Genomic DNA, 22,327 nt, shown 5'->3' with positions numbered 1-22,327 from the left:
CCACGGTCATTAAAAGAATCATGAAGGAATACCATGAACTCTGTGACCCCAGGTTTGATATCCTAGATGAAATGGACTAAGTTTTAAGAGATTACAACCTGTCAAAACTCACACAAGAAGAAACAGACAATCTGAATAGGTCTGTACCTGTTAAATATATTGGATCAATAATTAATAATCTTCCAAAACAGCAAACATATGACCCAGATGGGTTCGCCGATGAATTCTACTTAACATTTAAGTTAGAATGTATGAGAATTCTCTACAATCACCCCAGAAGATACATTAGATGAAATACTTTCTAACTTGTTCTAGGATGCAAGGATTACTCTGATATCCAAACCAAAGACAGTACTAGAAAATGAATCTATGGATCAATATGTCTCATGAACACAGATGCAAAAGTCCTCAACAAAACATTAGGAGATCAAACCCGAGAATGTATAAGAAAAGTCATAAATCACAATCAACTGAGATCTAGTTTAGGTATGCAAGATGGTTCAACACTCAAGAATCAACTAATGTAATCCACCACGTCAGCAGACCAAAGAAGAAAACTCACATGATCTTATCCATGGATGTGAAAAGAACTCTTGCTACAATCCAACATCCATTCATAATAATAACTCTCAGTAAACTAGGAATAGAGGGAACTTCTTCTATTTGATAAAGAGCATCTACAATTACCCTACAGTTAAGCTAACTAACATCATACCTAATGGGAGAAACTCAAAGTCTTGTTGCTAAGATCAGAGACAAGGTAGGGAGGTCCTCTCAGTATTTTAGACCTCAAGTTCTAGCTAATGCCATAAAAAGGAAAAGGAAATAAGAGGTATTCAAATTGGGAAGGAAGAAATAAAACAGTCTTTGATGATAGATAACATGGTTATCTGTGTGGAAAATGCAAAAGAACACACACACACACACACGCGCGCAAACACACGCGCGCAAACACACACACACACACACACAATCCTGAGGCTCCTTTGTTTCCTGGCCACGGGGTGAGAGTTTGCTCCACCACGCACCCTGCCCTGGCCCTCTGGCGTGTGCACCAGAAGCACAAAGCAACCGATCTGTCCAGTCTTAAACTCTAAACTGTGAGCCAAACCCTTTTCTCCTTGTCAGTTAACTCTCGTGATAGTTCACGCTGGTGACAGAGAGCCGGCCCACACAGCACTCTCTTCTCCACGCCAACACCGCCCCGTCCGTCTCTGTCTCCCACATTGTTTGAGGTGGGATTGCTGTTCTGATCTGCCTGCCTCTCTCCCACGTGTGAGTGAATCTTGTGTACTTAGCATTCACAACGTTTTTAAATATGTAGTGGGGCAAGCCTCGGCATTCTAGAGCTTTATTTATTCTCCCATAGGAACTCAGAATCGGTTTGTCTCATTCCAAAATTTAAAAAGGTTTTATTGGTACTGAGGCTAATTGATGAATTAACTTATCAAGAGTCAACGTTCTCATGATGTGGAGTTTTCTACCCACATGATTACATGTCCCTGTTAGTTCAGCTCTAATTTGGTGTCCTTAACTGTGCATAAAGTCCTTTTGATATGCATGAATGAGCTGGTGGGAAATGAGGAAGATCATGGAGGCCAAGAAACCACAGAAGGCTGGAAACCAGAGAGGTTACTCAGCACTGAAGCCAAACAAGTCTCTGGACAGGAAATGCCCTAGATTCCAGGTAAGGTATGAGGTTAGGAAGCTTAAATAAGAGCAAGTCCCCCACAGAGTGGCACTGTGGTAGGAACATAGAAAACAAGCCACCTCAGGAAAGGTGGGAGAGAGACCGCCTGTGTCGCAAAAGGAAGCCGAGGATTTGAGGATTCGGAGTTCCTAATGGCCCTCACGTGGGCTTACCTTCGGTGGGGCCAAAAAATCCAAGAAGAAATTTTAGGTTAAAAAAGTAAACTGTAAATGGTTTGAAGAGGGCTCAGTGGAGTGGAGAGGGAGGGCAGGGGGGAAGTGCTGGGGCTGAACTGGAGCAAACTGTGTTCCACGCTTTTGTAAGAATGTCAGAGTGTATCCTGGTGTTGTATATAACTAAAGAGAGCAGACTAAATACATTAAAAAGTGGTACCAAGTTGGTAGTTCCTCTAATTCCAAAGAGCAAAGATCAATTTTCATTGGCCAATCACATTTTAATTCCAGGTGTAATGGACTGAATAGTGTCTGCCTAAAATTCATGTCTACTTAGAACCTCAGAAGTAAGCTCATCTGGAAATAGGGTCTTTGCAGATGTAAGTAGTGAGGGGTCTCAGGGTGAAATCACTCTGGTTGTAATGGGTCCTAAATCCAAGGACTGGTCTCTGTCAGCATCAGAAGAGGACATAGAGGGCACACGTGAGGGAAGGCCACGTGATGGTGGACCCGGAGACTGGATCCTGCTGGGCCAGGAGCTGGAGAGCAGGGAGGAGTCTCCCCTTGGTCCTCCAGAGGAGGCCTGGCCTGCTGGAACTACAGTTCAGACTTCTGGCTTCTGAACTGTGCGAGAGCAAGGTTCTGTGTCTAACCACCTGTGTGGTCACTCACTGTGGCAGACCTAGAAAACTGACACACTAGGTTCAAGGAAGCCACACAGGTAAGACTGCAAGAATCTTCATTTTATACTCCCAAGCCATAAAGCACACGAGAAAACAATCCATGCTAAGCAAGACTCAGAACAACCTTCAGACAGTACAGGCCCTGGGTGGCCGGAGTGGGACACAAATGAGTCCACTCAATAGTTCTAACAAAGTGAGAGAGGCTGAGGAGACTGTGGATATAAGAGACTATCAACAGGACCTGGGAAGATTAAAGACACACACACACACAGAGAGAGAGAGAGAGAGAGAGAGAGAGAGAGAGAGAGAGAGAGAGAGAGGGGGCAAGTGTAACATCTAAAAATTCAAAGTATGTAGTGATTAAAACTAAAAACCCAACCTGTGGGTTAAAGAGTCTGTTAAATCTAGCTGAGGAGAAAACTAAAAAACTGAAAGTTGGATCTAAAGAAATTACTCACATGTAGCACTAAGATAAAAAAAAGAAGGGTAAAAAATTAAAGGTTGGGAGTGTAGCTAAGTGGTAGAGAGCTTGCCCAGCATGTTTGTGACTTCAGGTTGATCCTTAGCACTGCAAAATAGAATGGAGGTGAAGGATGAGGCTAGAATGAGACTTAACGTAACTATAGCGTGTTCCAGAAGGCCGACTGCGGCAACAGACTTCACGAACATGGCTACACAGTCTACAGACGCAAAAGAGATGAACTCATGAGATAGTAAAAGCATAACAAGTTCCACATGGGATAGAGTAGGATTTATTTTACTTTATCCCATGTGGAACTTGTTACCTAGATATTTCAACAAAAATACAGAATATGAATAAAAAAGGAAAACCCTGAAGTTCACAGAGAGAAAATGTTGCACACCATCAAGCAAATATAAACCAGGTTTCTCACCAGCCACGGTAGAGACAAGAGACAAAGGAGTGCTATCCTCAGCGTGGAGGGGAGACGGATCCCACCACCAAGACCTCCTCACCAACGTCATTCAGCTTGGAGGGTGGGAGGGAACGAGTTCCTACAAGTGGGGAGTGGGTCTGAGGATCCATCGGGGACTGAGGTACACCTCAGAAGGGCCCAGTTTTCCAGGAAGGGCCACTGTTGGAAAATGGAGGTTGAAGAGGCTGCTGGAGAGGCTCAGAGGAATCAAGGAGTGTGCCTGAGAAAGCAAGGTTGGCTTAGGCAAGGACCTACATCACCTTAAACAGATGCTCCAAGAAGTCACCAAGGCCACAGAAAGGAGGGTCCAAGGGGGGAGAAGAGAAAAGATGTTGGAAGCAAGAGGTGGGTGTGATTTCAGGTACAAGTCCAGGAGGCAAAGAATGCTGCCAGCCTCCTACAGCTAGGACAGGGGAGGTCAGCCCCCTACAGGCCCAGAGGCGAAGCATTTGGAACCACAGGCTTTAGTTTGCTGAAACTAGCTTCATACCTGCTTCCAGAGCTGTCAGAGAACACACCTGCATTGTTCTGAGCCATTAACCTGGGGCAGCTTGTTATAGCAGACACAGGGCACTCATACAGAGGGTAAGACATGATCTGAAGATATACCATCTAAAAGTTGTCTCATTGACTCTGCGAATGAATAAAAATATACTTCAACAAGAAGCAAACTGAATGCAAGGGGTGCTATGCAAGAAGCAGAGGCAAGTGAAGAAATAGGTGGAACACATTGACAGATGTAGAATCATGAATAGGAATCACCCTGGCGGAGGCTTATAATCAAGGTGTGATTAACATCCATAAACCAAAACAGGGCAACTGGGGGACAGTTCAAGGAAAGATGAAAGGTTATGATCCTCATTTTGTTTAGGAGAATAGAAATACTGGTTATAATTTTTTTAAAAAAAATCTAAAGTTAGAGGTCTTTTTGTTTATTTTTAACAAAATACAAAGCTAATGTTAAACAGAATTTTGAAGAATTTTTTAGGTGAAATACAGTATTCTCAGGATCTGGTGCAAGAACATAAACAAAGGCCCACCTGCGATTCGTTTAAATATTCAGGAGTTCAAAGTCAAACCAACCACTGCTAATAGTGTATGTTCCATAGTCCTGACAGGTGAGCGGTGTGATGACCTCGAGGACCAGGCAGACTTGAAGAGCCCCACAGGTGAACTTGGAGGGTGTGCAGAGACCGTCTCTAGTCTCTGGCCCATCCTCTTTCCCGCCCACCCCTGCCCACATGTCCACCTTTCGTCAGGGCCATTCCAACTGCTGCCCTTGGCCACCTTTCAGGCCTGAATTGGAGACACCAGAGGCATAGTTTGCCTCTAGGAGGGCCCCTTCACAAAGTGGCCTGCACCAGCGGAGGCAATAGATTCGTGAAATTCAGGGGCCTTGCTCTCTGGGGAGTGTTCTAGAAGATGGGGGCTTGGGCAGTGTCTGAAGAGGGCCAGACCAGGAGTTCTGTAAAGTGTGGGGCCAGTAGGGGCCCCTCTAGCTAGGTGTAAGGGCAGCACAGGTCCTGGGGCCAGTCCGGGGATGTCTCAGTGGAAACTGGAACAGGCTGAGGAGCTATTTAGGACTCTGGGTACTTAGTGGAGCCCAGGATGGAAAGAGGACTGTGCCTGAGGACCACACAGGACTGGACGTTCCTGCATGTGTCTGTCTAAAAAGGCACCTGCAATCTAACCCTGGGGACGTGACTGAGGGGCTCAGGGGTACAGCTCTTGTCAGGCAGGCACAAGGCCCTGGTTTTGATCCCCAGCATGCAGAACTAAATAAAAATAGAATCCAGGATGGCATAAAAGGTTGACTGTAAATAAAAAACATAAAGGAAGTGAAATAGAATAACCAGCTTCATGGTTTTTGTTTGTAAATAACCTTCGTAAGCATGGCAATAGTCATTGTTGTTTATAATAACAAATTACCTAAACTGAATTGTCTAATAGTTGGGATTAGATAAGCAAATTATGGTACATTAATTCAATAAAATGTTCCTGGCATAGGCAGATTTTTCATGACGACATTAATTTTAAAATCAACTATCAAAAAGTATGTGCAGTTTCATCTTATAGAAAGCACAGACGCTTACAGTAGAATGGTAACCTTGTGATCATAGCTGAGCGGGACATTTACATTCTTCTTCAAGTTTTCCTGTATTTTTTTATTTTAATAAGCAATCTCCTCAGAAAACTCAAAATTTCTGGGACTCTGCTTACTTAGCAATCCTTACTACTTTTAAAACTTTGTGGAAAAAGCCTTATTCATAAGAGCCAAAAAGTGAAAACGAGCCAAATGTGCTTTAACTGGTAAATGGAGAAACCAAGCACAGCAATCCATATAATGGAGGGCTGTTCATCCAAAAAAAGGTGTGGGCGGGGCAGGGGGTGAACCATTGGTGGACCCCAAACCACGGGGCCACATGGAAGAAGCCAGACGCAAAACCCCGTGCATCGTATGAGAATTTATACAAAATGTGCAGAAAAGACAAATCCAGAGACAGAAAGTAGAAGGGCAGCCTGTGCTTGGGTGGGAGCAGGGTTAAGTGTAAATGGGCCGAGATCTGATCGGGGTAATGGAAATGGGCTGGATTTTGTGGCTGGCTGCGTAACTTGATACTAAAAATCACTTGAGTAGTGCACTTAAAACAGAGGGAATATTATGAAATGCAAATTAAACCTCAGAAAAGTTGCTTTAAAACACTTACTGGAGCACTTGGTGAGAGTTCAGAGGCTGGAAGGTTTCAGGCCTTGGCTTTGCTTTCTCTTTAACATGAGGGGGGAGGATGAAGAGAGATGGAGAGACTTGCGCTCCACAGAAGCAGAGAACTTGGCTTTAAACACGCCCACCCGTGCCTGCACAATACAGGGTGGCACACCAGAGTGTCTCCAACGCCAGGGGAGAAGGCACCGCGCAGAGACCCTGCTGGCCCAGCAGCTGCGGCTCTGGGAGGGAGGAGGCTTCGAGTAACTTGCCAAGTGATCTCATTGTCTGGCTTCCAGTTTCCGAATCTGTAAGAAGAAAACCATTGGGTGCTGCTAGTTGGTTTTTACGGTCCTGTTCCGTTGTGAGACTATTTTCCTTGGCGTTCCCCATCCTCGGTGATTTTGCACTAGACGCCTTTTCCTTCCAATCCTGGGCTTCCGTTCTTGTACCCTGCACATCAGATAAGGTGACCTGGGTCTGCCCCACGGATCTGCCCTTTTTCTCCCCAAGCCCTGGGTCCAGCTCCAGACTTCCTTATCAGAAAGGAGATTTTTCTAATTGTTCCAACCCCGAAGCATTTCTCCATCTCTGGATCTCTCTGATATTAGTTTGTACATTCTTGGGTGAGTGTTTTTTCAAGAACTGCTATTTCATTTATCAGTTGCTGCATTACAAACCTCCTAACTTTAAACAATCACCACTTTGTTGTGCTCACAGCTTTGTGAATTACCCAATAGGAAAGGCGCACTGGGGATGGCCTGCCTCTCCTGGCATAACTGGGACCACTGGCGGCTCAGAGCCTGTAGCCCTTTTCTTTCAGCTGGACTCTGCTGTTCTCCACTTGGCGATTGCTGGGGCTTGAAGGTCCAAGATGTCCTCTTTACTCATGGGAATGGCGGCTGGGCTGGGCCGGCTGAGATGGCTTAGGGTGGCCACTGCCCTTCTGCTTGGTGAGGTGGGCTCCCGCAGCATGGCGGTCTTGGGGGGGGGTTGGATTCCTTACATGCTGGCCGGCTTCCCTCAGAGCCCACGTTCCAGGAGTCCAGGGTGTCAGCAAGACCTCTTGCCACCTGGCTTCAGAGGTCACCTGGCATGGCTTCTGCTGCATTCCACTGGTCAAACAGGGCCAGCCCAGAGCACTGTGGAGGTACCACAGCAGGTGTGATCCCTGGGAGTGCTAGCTCATGGTGGGAGAGAGACTCCTTGGAAATAGTCTTCTGTGTTTTATTTTTGTGACTAATATCTAAATTACGTGACTTTAGGAATCATTTCTTTCATCTTTTATTATCTTCACTCTCTTCTCCCTTTCTCTTCCCAGACCATCAAAAATAGAAACACATATTTTAATGGACAATGGACTGGAAGCAATGGGGTCCCTAGCCTGGCTGTGTCACATACTAGTCATGTGACATGGGACAGATGATACAACAGCACTTTACTTGTAGAACTGATGTGGCATGAAACCGTGATCACTTACCAATCACTTAGAAAAATGGCTTGTACACAATACACATCCAGAAATACCAGCCATTGTTGCTCATTTAATTTATATCATAATTTTCCATGATTTGGGGCTGTATTGCTGAGAGAAAAAGAAGAGACCCTTAACATTATTTTCTGAACTGGAAAAAAAATCCACTCCATAAATGATAGTAATGGAAGCAACTGGCTCTATAAATGTCTCTTCAGGCACTGTCCATTGGCTGGAAACTTCCTGAAGGCGGGAAGACTTAAGTTTAAATTGTCTGGTTTCTTCATGTCTCACCCAGAGAGAAAATATACCTCATTGGCTATGAATCATGATTGAACAAAAAAAAAAAAAAAAAATGACAACTAAAAAGCTATTAAATACTGAAAGAACCATGAAAACCAGTGTAAATAAACCAAACCCATATGGCCAAAACAATCATCAAAACATTGATGTGAAACAAAGAAAATGTCATGCAGGGTGTGGAGTGTGAGGAAATGAAGGACAGATGTGATTCGCAGAGGATATGCAAGCACAGAGTGCAGAGCGTGGCACAGAGACGAGAGGCCGGGAAGGGCCGAAGCTGCGTTTTGATTGTGTACAGTTGACAATAACATAATTACTACCTGCATTTTAAACACTAGTGCAGCTGTTGAAAGGATCTGTCCTTATTCAGGGAAAAGTGACTAATGTGAACTCTTCTGGGGACACAATGCACAACAGCCAGTTATGCTAGCTCCACTTGAGAGAAGTGCCTGCCATGAGTTTATGATATGTGTAATCAACAGAGATGGTTTTGAATTGCAGGAGGGCCTGTATTTCCCCTGCACAGAGCTCCCAGTTTTGTGGCTGCTGTTCTTTTCCATGAGATTGGTTTCTTTTGGGTGGCTGCTGCAATCACAGAGGCATTCAGGAAGATAGTGAACCGTGGCCATGGGTTTTTGAGAGACAAGCCAACTCATGGCTTTAATTCCAGGAAAATCAAGGAGAACAGAGTGAATTTTGGGAATTTCAGCGTGGAGAGGAAAGTCAGCATTCTGGTCTATTTGGAGGGATTCTAGTGTATGGGGCAGATCTGTTTGTTTTTAGGGTGCTGGGCATTGAACCTGGGTCCTCATGCATACTAAGCATGTGCTTTACCACTGAGCTACATCTTCATCCCCAGAGGTTATTAGATAGGACACCTGAAAACAGACCCTACGGAGGGTGGAGAGCAGATGGTATTGAAGGGAGTGTTCTTTGAGAAACACCTGTAAGGTGAAGGTAGGACTGGATGATACAGCTGTAACCAAGACCTCAGCCAAGTCCATGGAGCTCTGACGGCTCCCCCTGCCCCCAATATTTAGCAGTTTCCTCAGAGCTGTCATTGAAACCAGGAGTCAGGCCTTTGTGTACAGTGGCCCACCCAGGGTATAACACTGGACAGGGCTGTGCTCTGCAGCCACAGGCACTGCCCTGTGCAAAACACAGACACGAGGCAGCAGCAGCCTGCCTCTCCAGCACCCAGTCTTGAGAGTCGACCAAACACCCACATTCTTTTTCATTGAGATACACAGTAAAGCACATGAACCTTAAATCCATGGTGTTGTGGATTGTCACCTGGGGATAGACCCACATCACTCCATCCACATCAAGAAAGGGGCTACCTTCTCAGCACCCCAGCAGGCGGTCTCCTGCCATAGAGTCAACTTCCTCTTTGAGAGGCTTTAGTTCCCCACATCAGCCCCACCGTTGGGAGCCTGGGCTGGTGGTGGAGTCACTTCCTGGTGGCTCCCATCAATCTAGAGTAGTTGTTCTCAACCATGGGCAATTTGTCCCCTAGGGACTATTTGACAGTCTGGAGGTATTGTGCTTGTCACATCACGGGGACTGGGACTAGAATGGAGGGATGAGTGGGCAGGGATACTGCTAACCATCCTGCCAATGCACAGGACGGCCTCCAGTGGCAGCATGACCTGCCCACCATACTGAGGTGAGAAACCCTGGGCTTGGGCAATTGGCGCACAAGGGGTCAGTGGTGAGCCACTAGCACCCTTCGTTGCTAATAGTGACGGATGGGTTCCGGGCACCACAAAGAGCATCTGGACAGGACATCAAAACAGTGTCTTCTGGAGATGTCTTTCAGAAATACGACGTCAAACAACAAAGGAAGCTCAAGATGCTGTCTGGTTATTCTCCTAGGACACCTCACATTTTGTCTGCGGGGCTTGGGCTAGCATCTCCACATGTGTGCTGTTCAGCCCTCAGTTCCACTGTGCAGACTAATGTCAACAGATGCAGCGGGGTCAGGGGCTGCCATTCTGCATATTCTTCAGGGCTTTATTGAGCTTTATTGAGCAAGAGCCTGAAAAGTTGTCTATCAAAATGATGACAGTGCATGAGCTGTCACCTGCCAGTTCTGTGTGAGTCACCTCCTCCTAGAAACACCTTAGAGAAGAACTGGAGTGAGACGGTTTTTCAGAAACCACTCTCCAGGTTAAAACTGTTGTTGGAGATCACATTGTCTTAATCACCCTCACAGATGCCACCTTCTGGAAACCAAGGGTACTTCAACATTAAAGGACTTCAAGGAACAGAAGCTGAAATTAAAATTGTTTATAAAATTTATTTTATTTAAATTTGAACCTTATGGACCTCAATCAGTACACCAGGAAAGGACCAGTTTAAAGTAATTGAGGGTGACAGGCTACCTAATTGACCTCAATAAGCTGGCTACAGAAAAAAAAATAAAACAAAAAAGCACAACTATTTTTAAAGTAATGAATGTCTACCCAAAAGTAAGACTCAAGGATATGGAAACATAAAAAATTAATACTGCAAGCTTTGGTTAAGAAATGACAAGATATTTCATTCCTGTTTTCCACCTCTAAATCAGAGTTAATATGAAATGTTTGTCAATAATGTCTTTAGTTTTAAGCATTATGTTTTCACAAAAAGGATTTCAATTTTGATCTATATAGCAATACAGTTATGTCTCAAAAATGTAGGAAAGTAAAAAAACTGCAGCGTTACATTTATAGTGTGATAATGCACCCACATAAAAGAGTCTAAGCACGAAGTCACAAGGGTACAAAGAGATGTCCTGAGAAAAATAAAAGGGTCTGAAGGGTGGCTAGAAAAGTCATCTTTGGGGGAGAGAGAAAAAGCTACATGCAGTCAAAGGGAATTTTGTCTTTTTAAAATGAATTTTAAACTGTGTGTAATTTACCACAATTAGAAATGCAAAATACAGTTAGAACTGTTGCTTTCTAAAACAAAAACCAAAACAGCCAAATCTCCCCCAAACCATAGAACCCCACCAGATGGTTATAACTGTCAGTGTTTTGTGATGAGGCAGCTGTAATTTATATTTCTCATAAATCATAGCAGCACGACCATGTAGTCTGCTGTCATCACTCTGTGTGTGTGAGTGTGTATAGTGAGTGCATTAACCACATAACCAAGCGCCCAGGAAATACACAGCTCTGGTGTGTAAACTGCTTTTAATTAGAGTTTGCTCATAGACAGCATAGCTTGTTCCAGTGAATTTTCTGGCATTAATAATTTAAAAATATGAATGCTGTGACCTACAGGAAGGAGGTCCCATGGTGGATGTAAAGATTTTTTTCCAGAGAAGCTAATTTGGAATGATTTAGCCAAAGGCCTTTCTCAAGAGACCTTTTAAGGGCGGTACTAATTCCAGGTCAGCATCAATTCATTGTTGTATTGAGTGTCTATGATTTGTAGATCTCACTGTGGTCTAAAGCAGGCCGGCTTGGCCTCAGATTGTGAAACAGGGAGGTAAGAGGTCATATGAGAGGGAGTCAACTCAGCAGAAGTTCAGAGCCTGGACCTGGGAGTCATACTTACCTAGGCTTCAATTCCCATGGAACCACTTATGAGCATCCCAAGCAGGCCGAGAGAAAATGGAACGCCTTCTTCACAGAGCTGTTAGGAGGGAAAATGAGATCATATATAGGGTCTGCTGCAGTGCCGGTACATAATAAGTATTCAACTAACACTAATAACTCCTGCTATTATTTTTTCTGAATCCTAATAAGTTTCAAGACTTTCTTTACAAGCATAGAAAACCAGTTGTTGAAAAGACTCTTTTTAAAATTTTTTTTAGATGTTGATGGATCTTTATTTCACTCATTTATTTATATGTGGTGCTGAGAATCGAACCCAGTGCCTCACACAGGCTAGGCAAGCACTCTACCACTGAGCCACAACCCCAGCCCCTGAAAAGACTCTTGAAGTTGTCTTGTTAAGATAATTTTCATCCCTTTCCCACTGACATCTGAAACCTGGGAATGATCACTGGGTTATGCTAGTTACTGGAGAAATAACAGGAAAAAAGTTGAATGAGAGGGAAAGGAGTCCAAGGGAATATATAGAAGAGGGAGACTAGTGGGAGGGGCGATGGGAGACCCAGAGGAACACAGACTAACAGGAGTACATGCAGGGAAGGGAAAAAGACAAAAGCCAGCCAGACAAGTGGGAGGGGAAGAGTTACAAGAAGGAAACGGGGTAAAAATCCAGAGGGACCACGATTCCTCAGCGCAGACATGGGCATGGTTTAAGAGCCAGACGTTCTGGTTTCTCATCATTGCAAAGACTATAAGTCATATTTCGTAACCTCTCTGCGCCCAGTTTTCTTTGGAGTTCATAGCGTGGGCCAGATGTCACAGTGGAGACTCTGCTAATGACAAAATCCTATTCAAATAATAGATTAAATAAAAAGTGGAGAGAAAGGAGAGCCGGGAAGGAAGGGAGGGAGAGTGTGCATGGGGGTTGAAAGACACGTGAGAACTAAGGGAAACCTCAGCTTCTGCGGCACCTGCTGCACCACACTGAGCGCTGACAGCAGGAGCTGGGACGCTGGAGCTCAGCACGCGCCCTGTCACCTTACCCTCACAGCGTTTCCGCGAGGCTAGCTCGTTTTATGATTATTAATACTACTACTGTCACCACTACTAGGTACTGGGGGGTTAACCAGGGGTGCTTAGCCTCTGAGCCACACTCCCAGCCCTTTTCATATTTTATTTTGCGACAGGGCCTCGCTCTGTTGCTGAGCTGGCTTCGGACTTGCATCCTCCAGCCTGGGCCTCCGGAGCCGCGGGGACAGCAGGCGGCACCACCGCGCCCGGCCTAGCCTCGTTTCACAGCAGAGGTTTCCGAGGCACAGCGCCTCCCTGAGGTTTCACACCAGAAACGTCTGTCTACCTGCAACGTCACCAGGACGCCCGGAGAAGTCACGGCGGACCACTCCTCAGGGTCCTCCCAACCCTTCAGCGCTCCGGAGACAGCGCCGCCGCTCCTTTTAAAGGGGCGCGTTTCCAGGGAGCCCGACGAGGGGCGGGACTTCCGGCACCGCGGTGCACACTTCCGCCTCGCGCCGGAAGCGGCGCGGTGCCCGGAGCGCGGGACTTGTCTGAAAGTCCGGCATCCCGATCGCGGCGGCCCGGCGTGCGGCGCGGCCATGCTGACCCCCGCGTTCGAGCTCAGCCAGGACCCCGACTTCCTGACGGTGGCCATCCGCGTGCCCTACGCCCGGGCCTCGGAGTTCGACGTGTACTTCGAGGGGGCGGACTTCAAGTTCTACGCCAAGCCCTACTTCCTGAGGCGAGTGCGCGTGCCGGGCCCGGGAGCGCCCCCCGGCCCCGCCGCCTCCGGGTCCTCCGCCCCGCCCACCTGCCTGCCCTCCCGGGGTGGTGCCCGCATACGCCCGACTCCGAGTCGGCCCGGCGCTCCCGCCTCCGCGGCGCCCGCTCTTGCCCTGTGCGCTGCCCGCGCTGCTAGATGGTGCCCCGGGTCCGGCGCCCGCTCTTGCCCTGTGCGCTGCTGCGCTGCTTGGTGGTGACAGCAGGAGCTGCGATGATGGAGCTCAGCACGCGCGGCGTCACATTACCTTCACAGCGTTTCCGCGAGGCTAGCTCGTTTTATTATTATTAATACCACTACTTCGCTGCTCGGCCCGCTCTCGCTCTTGCCCTGTGCGCCCCGGGCCCAGCGTCCGCTCTTGCCCTGTGCGCTGCTGCGCTGCTTGGTGGTGCTCCGGGACCGGCGCCCGCTCTTGTCCTGTGCGCTGCTGCCCTGCTTGGAGGTGTCCCAGGCCCGGCGCCCGCTCTTGCCCTGTGCTCTGCTGCGCTGCTTGGTGGTGCTCCGGGACCGGCGCCCGCTCTTGTCCTGTGCGCTGCTGCCCTGCTTGGAGGTGTCCCAGGCCCGGCGCCCGCTCTTGCCCTGTGCTCTGCTGCGCTGCTTGGTGGTGACCCGGGCCGGGCGCCCGCTCTTGCCCTGTGCGCTGCTGCCCTGCTTGGTGGTGCCCCGGTCCCGGCGCCCGCTCTTGCCCTGTGCGCTGCTGCCCTGCTTGGAGGTGCCCGGTCCCGGCGCCCGCTCTTGCCCTGTGCGCTGCTGCCCTGCTTGGAGGTGCCCGGGACCGGCACCCGCTCTTGCCCTGCGCGCTGCTGCGCTGCTTGGTGGTGCCCTGGGCCAGGCGCCCGCTCTTGCCCTGTGCGCTGCTGCGCTGCTTGGTGGTGCCCCGGGCCGGCGTCCGCTCTTGCCCTGTGGGCTACTGCGCTTTTTGGTGGTGACAGCAGGAGCTGCGACGCTGGAGCTCAGCACGCATGACGTCACATTACCCTCACAGCGTTTCCGGGAGGCTAGCTCCTTTTATTATTATTAATACTGCTACTTCGCTGCTCAGCTCGCTCTTGCCCTGTGCGACCCGGGCCCAGCGTCCGCTCTTGCCCTGTGTGTTGCTGTGTTGCTTGGTGGTGCCCCGGGCCGGCTTCCTGACGGTGTGGCCATCCGCGTGCCCTACGGAGTTCGATGTGTCCTGTGCGCTGCTGCGCTGCTTGATGGTGCCCGGGGCCAGGCGCTCACTCTTGCCCCGTGTTCCCCTCACTGCTCGGCCGCGTCCCGGGCCAGGCGCTCTATCTTGCCCTGTGCGTTGCTGCGCTGCTTGGTGGTGCCGTTTGGCCAGGCGCTGCCGCCTCTTCGTGCGACCCTCGCTGTTCGGCCGTGCCCCGACCAGGCGCTCCCTCTTGCCCGGTGCCCCCTTCGCTGCTCGGCCTGTGCTCGCTCTTGCCCTGTGCGGCCCTCCCTGCTCGACCGCGTCCGGGGCCAGGCGCTCCTTCTTGCCCTGTGCGCTCCCTCTTGCCCTGTGCGTGGCTGCGCTGCTTGGTGGTGCACCTTGTCCAGGCGCTGCCGCTTCTCCGTGAGCCCCTCGCTGTTCTGCTGTGCCCGGGCCAGGCGCTCACTCTTGCCTTTTGTGCTGCTGCTCTGCTTGGTGGTGTCCCCGGGCCAGGTGCTTCTGCTTCCCCTTCAGCCCCTCTGCTTGGCCTCGCTGCTTGGCGTCACCCTGGACTAAGCGCTCGCTCTAGCCCCCTGTGCCCCTCGCTGCTTGGCCGTTCCTCGGCCAGGCGCTCACTGTTGCCCTGTGTGCCACTCTTGCCCAGTGCCCTGGGCCAGGTGCTAGCGCTTGCCCTGTGTGCTGCTGGGCTGTTTGGTGGTGCCCTTGGGCCAGGTGCTTCCACCTCCCCGTGTGCCCCTCTCTACTCTGGGCCAGGCGCTGGCTCTTTCCCTGTGTGCTGCTCCACTGCTTGGTTGTACCTATGGGCCAGGTCTTCTGTCTCCCCCATCTCCCCATGTTCCACTCGATGCTGGGCTGTGCCCCTTGGCCAGGTGCTTGCTCTCACCCCGGGTACCGTTCCTGCTCAGTCGTGCCCCTTACCAGGCCCCCTGCCTCCCCGTGTGCCCTTTCATTAATTGGTTGTGCCCCTTAATTGTGGTTGTTTGGTGTCTCAGTGAGGATTGCCAGAACTTGCCTGTTAGGGTTGTTCTCCTAGGTTAACATCACTGTCTTGATCTCTTCTGTGTAGCTCCTTGCAGAACTGTGGCAATAGCATCTGCGGTTTGCTCTGCTCATCCTCAGAGAGGTGGTCCAGTAGCACCTGTAGGTGTGATTTGTGCCTCATCTTATTTAACTTTGACAGAAATCCTTGCAGATTAGGCACTGCTATTAGCCCCATGCTACTGGGGACACTGCTGGATTATTCTTCAAAGGGCACTGCCAGTTCCTTGTCCTCCCCCCTTCTAACTAGGTTAACATCATTGTCCTGATCTCTCTTCTGTGTGGCTCCAGCCTGTGTTTCTTGGTCAAGTACTTGTGTAGTACATACCTTCCCCTCCATTCAAGCCAATTCCTTCACAGTGCCTCAAACGCTCTACCTGGATTTCAGTTAGACCCTAACTTATCTACCTGTTGGAATATACAGTCCTCTCCTTGTTGGTGGGTGATGTGTTTCAAAACCCAGTGGATGCCTGCAACCAACCCTGTATATGCTGTATTTTTTCCTGTACCTATATACCTAAAATAAAGTTTAATTTATAGAAATGAACAATAATAATAAAATTGAGATATTATAACAATATACTGTGATAAAAGTTATGTCAATGTGTTCTCTTTCTCAGACTCTCATTTGTACTGTACTGTCATATGTACTGTACTGTATTTTTGGAGCTGGGGTGGGTAATTGAAATCACAGAAAATTAAAGTAGATAAGGAGGACCACCATACTATTACTTATTGAGAGCTCATAGTGCCAGCTATCTGTTGCTAGATAACCAGTCAAACTTCATGGTGTAAAACAGCAGTGGTTATTTTATTATCTACCCTACTTTTGTGGACAAGGAATTTGGTAAGGGTTTGGCTGGGCTGTTCTGGCTTTAAAGGTTTGTTTGTTTGTTTGTTTATTTATTTATTTAATTAGTTAGTTATTGGTACTGGAGATTGAACCCAGAGGCCCTTAACCACTCTGCCACATCCCCAGCTCTTTCTGGTTTTCATTTTGAGACAGGGTCTTGCTAAGTTGCTCAGGGCTTTGTTAAGTTGCCATGGCTGGCCTCAGACTCGTAATCCTCCTGCCTCAGCATTCCAAGTTGCTGGGATTATAAGCATGCCCCAGCGTACCTGGCCTGGCTTTAAAGATTTTAATGCCATTGTGTTTAAATTGTGGCTTGACTTGGAATATAGGTTAGTAAGGGATGTAACAGCTGGAGGCTAGTGGAGTGTCTTTTCTTCAAGTAGTCTCCTAGGACCTCCCCACGTGGTCTCTTTACATGTCTATTTGGTGTTTCCTTGGGAGATTTGGATCTATAACAAGCATCTGAAGTTTTCAAGAACAGTTCCAGCAAGCAGAGCAGAATCTGTATCAACTTTTAAGACCACAGCACTTCAGAAAGGGCAGAGTGTCATGTCACCTCTGCTTTATGGTATTGATCAAAACAGCCCCAGAAGCCTGCTGAATTTTAAGGGGAAAGGATGTTGACCCTGTGGTTGGGAGTAGTGATGTAAGATGGCAGTCTTTGAAAATACAGCTTGCTACAGTGTATCAGAGGTGAATAAAAGTTGTCATTCTCCTTAAGGAATTTCAGGTCTAGCTGGGAAGGCACACCTGCAAACACATGATTTTTATTACTATGAAGTAAGAATATAAGTGTACCTATAAAGGGATTGGGAGAAGGGGTTTAGCAGCAGTGCTTATGTTTTCTGAAAGCTCACCTGCTGTGCCGGCCACTAAGCTCTTTGCATTGTTGCTTCATTCTCATGGTAACCTGCAGATAGGTGCTGTTATGAGGTCTTAGGATTCTGGAACTTAACTAGCTTGTCCAGCCAGGTTCCATAGCTGAAGAGTGGCAGAGCTGAGACTTGAGTCAGCCTCTGCCTCTGTAGAGTTTGTAACCACTATGGCTGATTCATAAACTGATTATTCTGGGCTTTGAAGGGACCTTGGCTCTGAACATGCATAACAATGCATGTAGCTGGAGGAAACCTTGGTGGCAGCTAAGTTGTGAGGTCTGGGCCATTTGGGATCTGTCATGTTGTGTTTTGTTTTTAACTTGAATAAGAGAGTGAGGCATAGAAGGAGAAGAGGCTCCAGCTTCACATTGGGGTGCCAGGAAGGTGTCCCATAGTTTCACTGATGAGATGTAGTTATGGAATCAACATCAGGCAGCCATAAGAGCTTTTTCAAATAGAAGAGACAGTGAGCTTTCTGTTCTAGAAAAATTGTTTTGAGGCTTCAGTAGAAGACTTGTTTGAAGCAGGGAAATCAGTTCATTTCCTCTGATATGAAAGAGGAGGACATCTCCATACAGTAATAATGAGATTTGACAGAAACACTTGTGCTTTCTCTTTTTTTTAAAAAAGTAGTATTTTGCATGATATACACAATTGGTTTTGATGGTTTTTTTATTATTTGTCATTTTTCCATCTTTTTTTCCCCTCTACCCACTCCCTCTAGAACTCAGTATACCTTTATTAAGCTCCTGCTATGTCGGTACCAGATATATAAATAATTCTCATTAAGAAGAGAAGTGCCATTACAGTGGTGATAGCTAATACTTTGGATTTTTTTTTTCAGTGTCTATTTTTTTGGTGACTGGGGACATTCAAAGAGAAAGATGAGTCATCTGTAATTTTACTTTCTTTGTTGGGGAGGAACTAAGTTATTTGGCTTATAAATGTGAAAGAAATGCTTTTACATTTCTTTCAATAGGTCAATAAGGTTTATTTGTTTATTTATTTGTTTTTTGAGATTGAACCCAGGGACATTTTACCACTGAGCTATGTCCCCACTCCTTTTAATTTTGAGACAGGGTCTCCCTAAGTTGCTGGGAGACTCACTAAGTTGCCAAAGGTGGCCTCTCACTTGAGATCCCCCTGCCTCAGCCTCTTGAGTTGCTTTGGTTGATGGGTTTTGGTGGACTGGTGATCTCTGGGTTGTGTTGTACTAAAGGACTTCATGACCCCCGTGTTCCTCTGCAGACTAACCCTTCCTGGAAGAGTTGTGGAGAATGGAAGTGAGCAGGGATCCTACGACGCAGATAAAGGTACCCCTCTGGAATGCGCGAGTTCCTTCCCTTGGTTCTTCCTGTTAGCTTGTCTGTAGGTAGTCTTTCCAGAGTACACCCGGGGACCTAGGTGTCTCGCAGTCGCAGTGGGCTCCTGACACTCTGTACCGCCTGCTGCCTTTATTCGTGATTTTTTGACAGTTAGAATTTTCTCAGTCCTTTAAAGTATTTCACAGTATTTCTTCAAAGCAAAGATGAGTTAAATACTCTGACCCCATTTTCTAGAAGTACTTCTTCTACATTAAGTAGGTGTTTAAAAGTAAAATGAGATGATTGATTATAAAAGGTGTGGATGATTCATAAGCTTTTGAATGGAATCTTTCTTGTACAATTTTCAAAGTTGAATTTTAATAACGGGTAGATGAGAAACTATCCATGGGTGGCATTTAAAGCCTGATTGAATTTCTTCTCATGATTGATAAGTAGCTCATTTTAGCTAACCGTGGAACCATTTATTTTCCTTTTCTAAAAGCCACTGGATCTGTAGTAAGAGTGTCTTGTGTACGCCGTATAATTATGCACCAGGGTAGAGAGAGGAGAGGCAGGAAGTTGTTAAAGCAGAGTTCTCACAGTGCAGCATGAGAACAGTGACCCTGCTGTCCTAGAAGGAAGTCTACCTTTAGTTACAGATCGGTTGCATGTAGAAATGAAGTCACTAAATTGTGAAAGTTCACGGGCGTTTAATAAGGTCAGACACGCGGAAATGTTTGGGTTGAGTTGTATCTGATATGTTGGGATGTAGTTGATGCATTGAAAGAGCTGAGATGTTTGAAATGCAGAGTAGTGACTACAGGATTGTAGGGGCTGGACGAGGTTGATGGACCAGTCAGGAAGGGGGTGTGCATACACTGGAATGTGCTGGCAGAAGACTTCAGGGGTGGAGTCCTGAGATATCAGAGACACTCCTGTGAGCCACAGTTACTTTATTTAGAATATTTTGTATTTTTTAAACTGCTGTTCTCCTTGGATTAGATACCTGATTTTCCCCCAGCCCAGAAATATATTTTACATTTATATATTTTATAAGTAACTCTTAGTTAATTCTAAGCTGTTACCTCCTCAGGCCATTGATGTTCAGAAGTTTTGATTTGGAACTTTAATAGTCTCAGTAGGTTGAGGTGAAACTGGGTGGGATTAAAGCACTCAGGCCCTTGAGCAGTTTGACCTGGAGAAGTAACAGCTCCTGAAAAGCCCTGTCTGAGCCTCTTGCTGTTTTGAGTTGTGTTCGCTAAATCGGTATCAAGGACATATTTTGGAGCCTAGTGAGGTAAAATTGTTTTACCAAGATATATATTTCATAGGTATATTTGCGAAACCTTTGAAAGTTTTAATTTGTCTAAGCATAAAACAAATTTATATTTAAGGAATTTTTACCATTCGATTACCCAAAGAAACTCCTGGCGAGCATTTTGAGGGGCTGAACATGTTGACTGCTCTTCTGGCACCCAGAAAACCCAGGACAGCCAGACCACTTGTGGAAGAAATAGGTAAGTGCTTTGCAGTTGGGGAGAAATGGAGATAATTACAAATATTTAGATTGCTGTGTGTTTCTGGGGGAGAAACGATTTAGTGAGTAGCAAATGGGAGAGAATATCTTAGGTGACAACATAAGCTCATTTTGGTGTTCTGATTAAGAGATGTAAAGAACTCACTGGACCAGCAGATGCTCCACATTTTTGGACCAACTAAAACATTGTCTTGTCTCAGTCAGGATATTAGCGTTTTGTGCTAAGATCAGAGGTGTACGGTGGAAGGAGTTCCCCAGTGTAGACACCAGCAGGGTCTAGAACTGACCCCCACCTGTGTGGCTGCCCTGGCTCCTCTCCAAGGCCCCACTGCCCTCGTTTAGCCTGTGCTTGAGTGGCATGTGTCGTTCTTACGGGCTGTGTGCTCTTTCACTCAACGTACTCTGTCAGCCTCGTCCCTCCTGCAGCCGTGGCCCTCTGCTCTCATTGCTCTGTGGTGTCCACGTTTCTTTATTTGTCCTGCCGCTGATGAGCACTTGGGCTGGCCCCAGTTGCTTGGCTGTTGTGAATAATGGAGCTGTGGCTGTCCTTGTGCACGTCTTTCAGTGCATATCTGCAGGCAGGTTTTTTTACACTTTTTCTTCCTCTAGTTTTACCTAGGAAATCCAATACTTTAAAAATTATTACCTTTTAATACACACAGGTGCTTCTGAAGAAGTAATAGAAGACGACGATGGAGAGTTTGATTGGGAAATTGAGCAGACCCCCTATGAAGAGGTACCAGAAAGCCCACTGAGTCCGCAGTGCAGCTACGGGTTCGGGAACTCCCGGGCAGGAGTGGTTAGGCGGTTGCAGGTACGTGGCCTCTGTGGCAGAGTGGGGACGCAGGGTTCCTCTGTGGGCATTCTATTTCAGTTCTGCTTGTGCTGGGCAGTTTGGATCAAGACGGTGTGTTGAGAGCCCCTGGCACAACTTCTTGCCCATAACTGTCCCCCAGGTGTTTCCCCCCTGTTGGCTGTCTGCCCGCCTCACTGCTGTTGCAGACATCCTTGTGCTGTCTGCCCCTTAATTCAGAGAGGAACTTTCCAAATGCCTCCTGGAAAGCTTTGATTAGTACTTCTGGAAAATGGAGACATACTTCTGATGTGAAATGTTCTTCTGTGCACACGAGATGCTTTCCTAGTGTTTGGATCGGTGGCTCCGTCCTGGTGTAGGATAGGTGCTCTTCGTTTCCTCCGTGTGGAGCTCACGTGGAGACTCTCCTTTGAGTGCTGCTCAGGAGATGTTGGATTTGGGGATTCTAGCTACTGTTGCTCAGTCTGTACTAAGCTGTATTTGGGTTTACCAAGGAAAGGTGAAGGACTTAGCTTGTGCTTCCACATGTGCCTCTGTTTAAATTTGGGATGCTGTGCCAACTACTTGACCACAAATGTTTTGTCTTCTCTTGTAAAATGGGGGGTCTGTGTGCTGTTTAGAAAATTTAAGGAGATGCTGCATTTGAAATCTCTGAAAAGTGTAGAAAGCTCTGACAGTTCCTGTCTTTAGGACACAAAGTACTCTCAAGACTCCTAAAGGAAACAGAACTGGGATTTGTATAGGAGTCATGCTGGTGAGACATCTCCTAAAAGCCTGGGTGTTTTTCTGGTGCATCGTGAATTGCATACTCCTCAGCCTGCTCATGTTCCCTGCTGGGCTCGAAGATAGTCAGACCTGAGCCACTTTGTCAGCTGCAGGAACGGCAGTGAGGGACCTCACCTATTTGCTCAAGAGCTAGCTGGTGGTCAGTCTAGGGGCTGTCCAGTCCAAAGTCATAAAGGGTAGTAAATGTCACACAGTCTAAGTACATATTGTACATCCCTGTTAAAAGTATCTCCCCAGCCAGGGACCTTGGCGCTGGGATTGTTGCTGCTGTGAAGGGAGGAGCCCTGGGGGCTTTCTGACGGGTTCTGAAGGACACAGGCATGCCCCAGCTCAGGCCCTGCGACAGGCATGCCCTAGCTCAGGCCCTGCGAGAGTGCTGGTGTCTATTGAAAATGTTCTCTACGGTTATTAGAATGATTTTAAACACAAGTAATTGTGAAATGTTCTTGATACCCTGATGCCTTCACTCAGGTGTTAAGAGTCTATCACCTGCTTGAAAAGGAAACATTCTCAGTGTCATTGAAGTTTTCCTAACTGCTCTTATTATGTTTCCCCCTCAGAAATGAACCATTGAATTTAACGTTTATAGTTCCCAATCGTTTAGCTCTGTTGTCTAAAATCATCAAACTCTTCTTCAAGTTTTAACTGAAAGAACATTGCTTTTATAA

General features: G+C 47.2%; 1 protein-coding gene and 1 long non-coding RNA gene across 5 annotated transcripts in view; one reads left to right on the top strand and one right to left on the bottom strand.

The window, feature by feature from the left end:
* Nucleotides 1-6,075: 6,075 nt before the first annotated feature.
* LOC308638631 lies at nucleotides 6,076-13,011 on the bottom strand. Its single transcript, XR_014019893.1, has 3 exons — nucleotides 12,862-13,011; nucleotides 11,506-11,583; nucleotides 6,076-6,493 (listed from the first exon to the last, which is right to left on the bottom strand). It is a non-coding gene; the product is annotated as an uncharacterized lncRNA (long non-coding RNA).
* Nucleotides 13,012-13,020: 9 nt separating this feature from the next.
* SHQ1 (SHQ1, H/ACA ribonucleoprotein assembly factor) overlaps nucleotides 13,021-22,327 on the top strand; it is a 67,718-nt gene continuing 58,411 nt past the window's right edge. Inside the window, exons 1-4 of one of the 4 annotated variants that reach the window (XM_081276247.1) lie at nucleotides 13,021-13,260; nucleotides 18,467-18,531; nucleotides 19,944-20,039; nucleotides 20,722-20,873. In XM_081276247.1, coding sequence (XP_081132373.1) covers nucleotides 13,118-13,260; nucleotides 18,467-18,531; nucleotides 19,944-20,039; nucleotides 20,722-20,873 — 456 coding nt within the window. In that variant the 5' untranslated portion in view covers nucleotides 13,021-13,117. Of the gene's footprint in view, nucleotides 13,261-18,466; nucleotides 18,532-19,916; nucleotides 20,040-20,721; nucleotides 20,874-22,327 lie in introns of all 4 variants that reach the window. The other 3 variants (XM_081276246.1, XM_081276249.1, XM_081276248.1) reach the window with 3 other exon arrangements.

This window comes from Spermophilus citellus, assembly GCF_964194105.1.
Source record: "Spermophilus citellus genome assembly, chromosome: 19".
NCBI classification, from domain to species: Eukaryota; Metazoa; Chordata; class Mammalia; order Rodentia; family Sciuridae; genus Spermophilus; species Spermophilus citellus.
The sequence above is the reverse complement of the archived record's forward strand: the minus strand, read 5'-3'. Positions and strand labels throughout refer to the sequence as shown.